The sequence below is a fragment of the Manis pentadactyla genome, chromosome 10 (assembly GCF_030020395.1).
Source record: "Manis pentadactyla isolate mManPen7 chromosome 10, mManPen7.hap1, whole genome shotgun sequence".
Lineage (NCBI taxonomy): Eukaryota > Metazoa > Chordata > Mammalia > Pholidota > Manidae > Manis > Manis pentadactyla.
The window spans coordinates 32,071,395-32,081,285 of record NC_080028.1 but is presented as its reverse complement, the minus strand read 5'-3'; the positions used below and the strand labels follow the sequence as shown (position 1 = coordinate 32,081,285).

General features: G+C 50.8%; 1 protein-coding gene across 2 annotated transcripts; it reads right to left on the bottom strand.

The window, feature by feature from the left end:
• Nucleotides 1-490: 490 nt before the first annotated feature.
• Nucleotides 491-6,856, bottom strand: TROAP (trophinin associated protein). 2 transcript variants are annotated; one of them, XM_036891346.2, is made up of 15 exons: nt 6,769-6,856; nt 6,368-6,522; nt 6,077-6,263; nt 5,394-5,551; nt 5,167-5,304; nt 4,896-4,978; nt 4,355-4,407; nt 3,771-3,889; nt 2,717-2,833; nt 2,526-2,609; nt 2,369-2,428; nt 1,974-2,108; nt 1,228-1,828; nt 762-955; nt 491-641 (listed from the first exon to the last, which is right to left on the bottom strand). In XM_036891346.2, the coding sequence occupies exons 2-15, from the start codon at nt 6,509-6,511 to the stop codon at nt 594-596; spliced, it is 2,121 nt and encodes a 706-aa protein (XP_036747241.2). In that variant the 5' UTR covers nt 6,512-6,522; nt 6,769-6,856; the 3' UTR covers nt 491-593. The 2 variants fall into 2 exon arrangements, with proteins under 2 accessions (XP_036747241.2, XP_057342531.1); XM_057486548.1 differs by lacking the exon at nt 491-641 and having other exon boundaries at nt 648-955.
• Between the last annotated feature and the right edge of the window lie 3,035 nt (nt 6,857-9,891).

Sequence of the window (9,891 nt, the reverse complement as noted above, 5' to 3'; positions counted from 1 at the left end):
CCTGCCTCCAGGAGGAAAGAGGAGGGGAAAAGTCCAGGGCTTCTACTCTGCTATGGGAAGGGAGAGGTGTCAGCTTCAGGAGAGCTAAGGCATTACACTGTAGGGAGACACCAACCAGTGACACTAACGGGAAGAGTCCAAAGATACGGGTCTAGTGCTTCTGTTTTCTGCCTGACGTAGGGACCCAGAACTAAAAGGAGCTCTAGGGGGATGAGGGACTTATTGATGGTTCCTCAAAGTGGCACTGACCTTAAGGAGCAAGAGCAGGTCCCCAAAGGCCCTCATTTGTGCCCTGCCTTCAATTTTCAGGGGTTGGGGGCAGGAGTAGGATAGCTTCCTCCCTTCAGGACAGCTTAGGTGAGGGTGCCTCCGGACCTGGAGCCCAAGGGCACGGCTAAGCTGGAGGACACTGCCACCATGTGGGCAATGGGAGAGCAACAGCTGTAGTTGGCCTGGTTGGACCAGAGGGAAACCAATTTGGACACTTTTAGAAACTTTATTGAAGGACAAAAGGGTGTCAGCTTCCAGTCTCATGGGCTGGACAATAAATAAGAGCTAAAAAGAAGGAGGGCAGGAGTGGGTGGCTGGATGCCTCATGACAGAGTGTCCTGTGGGGCAGCAGAATCAACTGGAATAAAACACTGGAGAGAGAGAATACCTTGTCACAGCCCAGCCATTCTTGAACTGCAGCCCCTGCCCCACTTCCTACTTCCCATACGTTTGCTGGGCAGACACAGCCTGGCACTGGTTTGGAGGCTCACCAGGGCATCCTGCCATTCGAGTAATGTGGCCACAGGGTTGGAGCAGACCCGGGTGGGGCCTGAGGGAGGGGCTCTGCTGGTGTAGAAGGCACATTCATCATCCAGGCGGGCCTCATGGAAGCGGTGGATGGCCATCAGACATGCTTTGAGGCGCTGCTTCAGGGCCATGGTTTGAGGAGCCAGATTGCTGGGGCCTGAGGGCCACAGAGAGCTCAGGGCGGGCTCTGGAGTCCTCGCTCCACTCCCACCACATCCTGCCCTTTCCCATACCCCCACCGAGGCTGAGCCCATAAGGAGCACAGGGCTTGATGTGCAGCTCCTCGCTCCTTCCTGTGAAGGAAGAGAGCCAGGCTAGGACAGGGTAGAAGGAAAGCAAGCACGGGACCACCTGTGGCAGAGCAGAGGCCCCGTTCCCAGCGAGAGGAGGACCTCCTTTGTTCACAACCCCTTCCAACTAACTCCTTACCTGTCTGGCCTGTTGGGGGCCTCACAGACTGGTGTGAGCAGATAGGGGGGCTGGCACAAAGTGGGCGTTGGGAGGAGAAGATCAGGCTGGTGGCCGCTGGAGCCCACTGATTGCAGGAGGGCTGTGGGTTGGACTCTGGACTTTTGGGTTCCAGGGAGCAGGCCTCTGAGGCCCCAGGTTCTACCTTAGGGAAGGGCTCTGGGAGTCCAGTCTGCTCCTGGGAACAGGTCTGAAGCAGTCCAGGCTCTGCTGGAGGACAGGGCTCTGATACCTCGGGCAGTTCCGGGGAGGAGAACTCTGGTATCTCAGGCTCCCTCCTATGGCAGGACTCTGGGGGCCCTGGCTCTGCTGGAGGGCAGGGCTGTGCTTCCCCACACTCCTCTGGAAGGCGGGGCTTTGGCATCCCAGAGTGCTCTAATAGTTCAGGAGGGTGGAAAGCCCCAGAATTATTTTCTGAGGCATTCAGAGTCCTAGAAACCTCAGCCAGTACGGGCTGAAGTTCAACCATATCCAGAGAGGAGCCTCCATTAAGGGGGGCACATTTGGACCCTGCCAGCCCCTCTACCTCCTGTCGCAAAAGCTGCTGCAGGATACTGATGCGCTGTGGGTGGGAGAGAGTACTCCAGTGTGATGTCAAGTCTCTGCCCACACTGTCCTATTCCCCCATCCCCCTCTCCACCTGCTTCCCCCTTCCCAGCCCTGTCACTGCCCATCAAGCAGCAAAGCTGTTGCCCACACAGACCCACCTGCATCTTCAGCTCCTGGAGGCTGGGGGTGCTACAGGGGTGGGGTCCATAATGAGTTGCCACAGGTGGTTTACTAGGCCCCGCCTGCAAACTTGCACAACTCTCCTGGTCAAATAATCGAACTGCAATCTGCTCCTGCGACATGGGAGGACAGGGGCCATGTGAGAAAGCCAGGCTGAGGTAGGATGACCAATCTGAGTCCCACCCTCATGAGGAAGGGATCAGGTCCTTAATTGAGAGGTCCTAGACTTAGATTAGCAGGGACAGCAGTGAAGCAGGGAGAGCTGGAAAATTAGGTAGCTTTTTTCCAGAGAGCCACCTGCCAAAAAATACTAGGCCTCAGAACAACAGGACAGAAGGAGGGATCTTGGCACAGGAAGGCTTCAGATACTTACCCAGGGTGGGGCAGGCTCTTCAGGGCAAGACTGCGGAGAGAGACCACTCAACTGCCGGGCCTGGGACAGAAGTGAGATGTCTTACTCCCCGAACCCATTCATTCCCCTCCTCCCTGAGCCCTGGCCTACGCCAGCTACCTTCTCTGCCCTCTCTTACCTGCTGAACTCTGGGGGCTGATAAGTAGGGTGTGAACTGGGTTTTGGGGCGAAAGGCAAGACGTTTCAACACTGAATATGAGGTCTGGGGAGAAACAGGGGTGGCTGAGCAGGGACAAAACCTAGACCCAGCAAGGATCCCAGACAGACTGTTCTGCCCTTGCCCAGCCCCCAGGAGTTGTGGATACAAACTGGAGCTGAGGGGCCAGGCGAGGGTACACGCTGAGCCCATCCAAAGGGTGATGGATGGGTGATGGAAGGTGGTACAACACGGCCAGGGGAAGGCCTCAGGAGGGAATCACAGCTGTCCTGTGGAGAGGAACAGGGTGGGAGAGTGCTCCCTCCTCCCTTTGCATTCCTAGGTCTTCTTCTCACTACAGCAGTCAGTGGGATTCTTTTAATACTTTATCAAATCATGTCACCCCTCTTCATCTCCTCTCCCCATGGCTTTGCACTCATTTCAAGTAAAAGCCACGATCTTAAACTGGTTCATAAACCCTCACCCAGTCATGGCTCTAACCTCCCTTCCTGCTGGTCTCCTCACTCTGCTTCAGCCTCGCTGGTGTCTCCTTTTTGCTAAACCTTAAACACACTCGGCACATTCCTTTCCAGGGACCTTTGCATCTGTAGTTCTCTTGGCCTGAACATGATATCTCTGCATGGCTTACTCCCTCAACTCCTTCTGGTCTTCATTTCATTGCTGTCTTCTCAATGAGATTTGTAATCTACTTGAAATTGTAGTACCAAGCCCCCACTTCCATTTCCCCTTCAGAGCCTTGCTTTTTTTTACAGAGAGCTTATCCTCACCTACATAATATGTATTTTAGATGTATTTTTTTTTGTCTCCTTTATCTTGAATGTGAATTTATTTACTGCTGTATATCCAGAAGCTGAAACATGGTTGGGCACATAGTAGCTGAAAATAAATACTTGGGGAGTGAATGAATGAATGCTTCTGGCTGAGAAGTGTCATCTGTGTCGCTCTTAGTACTGATCTGATGGTGATACAAATATATACCGGACTGTGACCTCTCACCCCCAGGCCCTAGATACCTGGTAAACAGGTCAGTCCCCCTCTGGAGAGGGTGTGGGACCATCTAGGGCAAACCCAGACCAATTAACATGGCAAGGCCCAGGACCAGGATTGCCCCACTCCACCGACAATCCTCAGTGCTGGCTGTTGTTGGGGAGTTCCCCCAAGCACCTCCCTATCTCCCTCCCCCATCCCAGGAGAGCCCCATCTCACCCTGCTGTGGGTTATCTCTCGGGTTTCTCTTAACGGTACTCGCTGGGCCAGACCTAGGGGGCCCCCACGGCCTTCATCTGAGCGAGTAACAATTTCACGTTCTTCAGGGAGAGAGGAAGCTAGGAGGAGATAGGAAATGTGCTGTAATGTCTAGAACACACACCAAAGTCTGGCACAGGCTTTGCAACCTCCAAAGAGGGCAGGCCAGTTTGACAACCTCCAATATGCCATCAGAGGTAGGGACCCATCCAGCATCCCTTTGGAGCCCAGCACCATATCAGTAATCACTCAATAATCTGAACACCTTGAGTGAGCAAGGGAAGTGGTGTTGGCTGGTAGGGCGGGGACAGAACAAGGAGTGGAAGGTCAGTCTCACAGGAAACGGTGGACAAAGGGTAGAAATGGGGACTAATTCCTTTGATAAAAGTGCAGTTGGGCCAACCTCTGGCTTACTGAGGTCACTTCCTCTCGGCACCTTCTGATCTGGCCTTCCCTCTTCCCCCAGCCTGTTTAGCTTTATTGTCTAGCTCCTTGCTACAGGCAGTATGCCTGCCCCTGTTTTCTCTCCATGGCCAGACACTCACCAGGCTGGACTGGGATCTCCAGGGGCAATCCTGAGACTTGGCTCACTGCAGTCCTAATGGCAATAAAGACAGCAGGTAGCAATCACTAAGTAGCAAGCATGAGCTGGGCATTGTGCTAAATGCTTTACAAACATCATCTCTTTTAATTCTCACAATGATGATACAACCTCTAAGGATGATACAAATATTATGCTCATTTGACAGATTAAAGAAAACTGAAGCTCAGAGGTTAAGGCAAGCTTGTACAGTCATAAGTGCTACGAGTCAGAAATCAAACTCATATCCCATCTACTGCCAGTCTATGCTCTAGCCATTAAACAAAAGAAACAGCACCTCTTATTGTTGTCCCCTTCCTCCCCCTACCACCTGAAGAAACTGATGTACAGTCTGAACCCTATATTCCAAGGGATCATGCTGGGCAGTCACAGGTTTCCCCCTTCCTCTCTTGGGTTGGTGGAGAGTCCTAAAGCTACTGGAAGGCCCCAGATCTGATGGACCCTTGCATCAGACATTCTTTTCCAAATAACCCTCTCCTTCTCACCGGTTGCTGTCACCTGTCTCTCTTCTTAGCTTCTGGAAACTGGGGCGAGCGGAGGGGTGAAAGGAAGGTCCTGAAGATGGAATCTGACCCCATAGGAGCAAGAGAAAAAAGCAGTCAGAGATGGGCCCCAACCTTCAGGCCTCACCACCAACCCCATCTGCCTCCATACAACCCTTACGGCTCATCATGAGGGACCTTCTTTCCCAAGGCCCAGCTTTGTCCTGGAAGGAGCTCCCAGAGCACTGAGTATTCACTCCACAAGGGCACTTACCAGAGCCTCGAGCCTCTGTGGACATAAGGTCTGGCCACGGGGTCCTGGTCCCTCCAGCCTGGAAAAGCAGGAAGCTCGGGCAGGGTCCAGTCGGTGGGTGGGGGTTCTGGGGGCCAGATATGCAGAGGCCCGGGCACCCTGGAACCCCAAAAGAGGCTGTCAGCACCGGGTCAGGATTTTCTCCTCAGTCCACCCCAGCCTGATCTCTTCATATTCTGTCTTATTACCTGGCCCCTCTGGATACTGCCTCCCTGGGTCCCTCGAACCACTACTCTCTGAGCCAGACTGGGCTGGCGCCCCAGGCAACAGCTCTTCACCCCCTCACCTGACAGGATGGTGGCCAGGGCTGCAGGATCAGCCACAAACTCTATGGCCCCTGAAGCCTCTGCAAGGGAAGAGGAGAAGGAAAGGTGAGCAGGAACAGGAAGGGGGAAAGCAGAGGGGCCAGGGACCTTACTGTGGTCACCCTGAGGTACAAGAGTGAGCCAAGGACTCATATAACTCAACTCACATTGTCACAAACATCATTCCATGTAAGACACTCTTCTAGGCCCTGGGGCCCAGAAATGAGTAAGACAAAGCCCCCATCCTCAAGAAGTTATCATCAAGCTATAGAGAGGTAGCACGCTCAAGCCAAATACAGACATGTTATACAAGTACTGCAACCTGTCAGAACACAGCGCAATTGACTGTGACTTGGGGGAGCAGGAAAAGGCTTTAGAAGAGATAACATTTTACTGAAGTAAGGAGAGGGCTTCTAAGAGAGCAGAGCTTTCCAGGAGCAGAGACCAAGGACTGTTATAGTAAGCAGGACACTGGTGGAGGGCAGAACCCCTAAACACCACTGTGCCCATCCCATTGTATACCCATCCAGCCAGACACTGTGTGTTTTCAAACACCCAACATGTACCTGTCTGGGGAGGGGGCCTAGGTCCCACATTTTGTCCCCTACGGCTAGGCCTGAGCTCCTCCAAAGGATTCCGGAGTTGAATGCTTCCCACCAATTTCTCTGATTTCTCTGTCTGAGATGTGGCTTCGGGCCGGAGGCCTGCTGAGTCTTGGAAGGGACGCTGAACACTGAGCTTCTGCACCAATCTCTGTGGGAAGGGAGGACAAAAAGCTGGGGCTCAGCTTTGAGGGTGTATGTTGGTGTGTGCTGTCTCCTTGTAGCTACTGTCTTCAGCCACCAGGTCGCTCTTACCCTTGGATCTTGGTTCTCCTGGTCCAGGGCACAGGGTTTGACTGTGAGAAGAGGAGGGCGTCTCTGAAAGCGAACGGGAATCTTGCTAGGGGTGGGAGAAACACCCCGGAGGAGAGGATCCTTTGTGGCTTGGTGGGTAGCCATGATAGCTACAGCTGAGTCAGGGGAAGAAGTCAAGATCAAGAATTAAAGGTCAGCCGATTCGGGGAATCGGTCCTGACATCCCTGATACTCCCACCTCCACCCAAATTATGTGTCCAGAACACCCGCCGCCGGCAAGGCCGCTCATCTGGGTGCCACCCATAGACCCCCTGAACCTACCCCTTCGCTCCAGGACTCCGAGTTGCCTTTCCTCTCTATGAGCCCAAGCCCTGATTCACTCCAAGATTCCCGTGCCGCACCTTTCCCGGAACCACTCAGAGTCGCCCCTACTTCCTTCCCTTTTTCCGTGAATCTATCGGTTTCTGCTGCAGCTACTTCCCCAGTTCGTAAAATACTCCAAGCTCCTGATTGGCTCGTCCGCACACCAGCGGATGCATGACACCTGACTCAGCCGTCCAACCCGCAGGCTTAAAAGGCGGGGCCCAAAGAAGGACTAGTTGTCTAACCACTTTCTGGCCAGGAAAAACAGAACTGACTCAATCAGCCAGTCCAAGAGCGGAGCGCGGTGTGGAAGGCGGGGAAAGAGGAAGGAGGGCCCATCCTGAGGCCGGGGCCGGGGTGGTGCTCAGTTTCTGAGCTGAAACCGGCGCCGCTGAGCTCTCGCGAGGTCTCGGGACTCGTGCGGGAAGAACCCTTCCCGCGGCACTGTGGGAAGGAAGGGTTGGTGGTCGTGAGCGCGTCCGGTAGAGGCTGGCGGCTTCCCCTAACCCGGCTTAGCCGGAGTCTGACGTCAAGCTTTGGGGACGCCGGTCCAGACCTGTACAGGAAACACCCTATCACGTTGTGTCTGGGATTAGGAACTGCCTCCAAACAGGCTGACTGGGCTGGACGGAATTGAACCGAGTTTAACAATACCAAAAATTAAAAGAAAACAATCGTTTTCTTACTCGAGCCTCACGACCTGGTGAGGTGTGGTCTCCGTTTCACAGAAAAGAAAGAAGATTCAGTATTGGTGGAATTTATTAAAAACAACCGGTCTGGAGGACTGGGAGAAGGGTGTCACCTGCCTGTTATAAGTAGGGCTGTGAAAGAGGGAGTCAAAATACCAGATTAGATGGGAGGGGTAATGAGCAGGAAAAGACGGGAAATGGGCGATCTGGTAGGTTTTTCCCCAACTGCAGTGTTTCCTATGACACAAGCCAGGAACCTAGGAGTTACTGAACTCCTCTCTCCCTCCCCTTCAATCTCCCCTTCACTCTTAACTAATTTTATCTTAATTATCTTTAGAATTCATTCACTTTCTTCTTCATTACCACCACCCTAATCCACACTAAATCTCACCTAGAGGACCGCAGGCAGTTTACTACTCTACATTGTCTCTTTCTCCACATTAATCCATTCACCAAATAGCAACAAGAATAATCCTTCTAAAATGCAAACCCCGGTCATGTTACCACTGTGCATTGACTTCTTCCCACTCCAACTCCCCGTCTAGTTCCACTTGTTCTCTGCTTTCCAACTCTTTCAGTTACTCAAATTTGTCAGGTTCCTCCTAATCTAATACTTTTTCCTTCCACGTTGCCTGTTGTGTCTCCAATTTGGCATTCACTGTTACTTCCTGAACCCCTGTACTCAGGACCCACCCTAATCTAGAAAAGATTCCTTGGTTATGTGCTCTCAGAGAACAGTTGTTTCCTCACAGCATGTATCTCACTTTGTAATTGTATATTCGTCAGTGTGAACAAAACGTAATGTGTTTATTAAACTCCATCTCCCCTGCTATACCTCCATTATGATGGTGACCTTCTATTTTTGGTTTACCATCATATTTTCAATGGCTTGCATTATGCCTGGCTTAGAAGGTGCTCAATATTTCTTGAATGAGTCAATGGATGGATAAATAATCGATCAAAATGAATGCATGGGGAAACAGGGAAGACCTCCAAAAAGAAGTAATATTTGACTTCTTTAAAAGAGAAGACTAGCCACTCAGAACAGTACTTGCAAATGCAAAGAAATATGAAAGACTACGGAGTGTTCAGAGAATAGTGAGTTCCTAGGGGTACATAGAACATAGGAAATAGTAGGAAATAAAACTAGAAAGGTGATCTGAGTTGAGGGAAAGTCGCCTCACTCCACTAGTAGGTACCGTGAATGCGCCAGCTCCTAACCACTACATCAGCAGGGATGGCTCCCAACAGGCATTGTGCACCTGCTGTGTATAAGGCCTTTTGCTAAGCATTTGGGATACAGGAAGGAATGAAGCTGAAGTCTGAAGGATGGGAAGGCACCAGGATGGAGGCTGGCTGCACAGTGGCTTTTTGTGATTTTAAGGTAGTCAGCACAGTGCAAGTTTGGTACTCAGCTTCACAAACCCGGAAACTTGAGTTTGTCAGGCTCTCCAGAGTAGATCTTGGGACTTACTCACACTAATAAAATCTGTAAGAAAATTGATTTACCATCAGTAATATACCTTTCAGTGGCTGAAATATTTATATCGGCCCCTCAGGGCACCACCTTCACAGAATCTAGGTACAAGGGAAACTGATTTTACATCAGAAAAAGATTTAAAAGAGTCAATGTTCAGAACATCTGCCACACCTATCAAAGCACACACCTGTTTTCTACACAGTGATCAGAGGGACCTGCCTCCGTTTGTCTTTGCTAGACCTTATGTATGGAGAAGAGCAGGCCACTTCTTTTGTTCTATTCTATCACCCACTCTTCATTCCCTGCCTGCTCTCTTGTTCCCCTCCTCCATAGACACCACTCCAATGTGCTTGATACAAGTTCTTAACTATGCAGTATGCTTATAAAATATATAGGATTCTGTATTAGATTCCTATTGCTGCTGCAACAAATTTCCACAAATTTAGTAACTTTAAAAAATACAGATTTATTCTTTTACAGGTATGGAGGTCAAGAAGTCTAAAATCAAGGTGTTGGCATGGCGCCATTCCTTCCAGAGGCTTCAGAGAAGAGTCTGTTTCCTTTCCTTTTCCAGCTTTTAGGGGCTGCCAGCATTCTTTAGCTTGTGGTCCTTTCTACTGTCACCCTCATCTCTTGCTTCTGTCATCATATCTACTACACTGTGATCTCCTGACTCCTTCTTATAAGGCCCTTAGATTACATCAGTCCCACCCATATAATCTAGGGTAATCTCCCAATCTCAAGGCCCTTAAACACATCTGCAAAGACCCTTTTGCCTAATAAGGTTACCATTACAGAGACAAGGGATTAAGACTTGGACATTTTAGGCAGGGAGGGGCCATTACTCAACCTACTATAGGTTGTTTAGTGTATGTGTTTTCCATTTGCATGAACGGCATTGCCATGTGATGTTGTTTTTACTTTTGTTAGTCGACTCTGTTTCTAGAATCCATCACTACTTCTATATATTATCTAGTTCATTGATTATAACA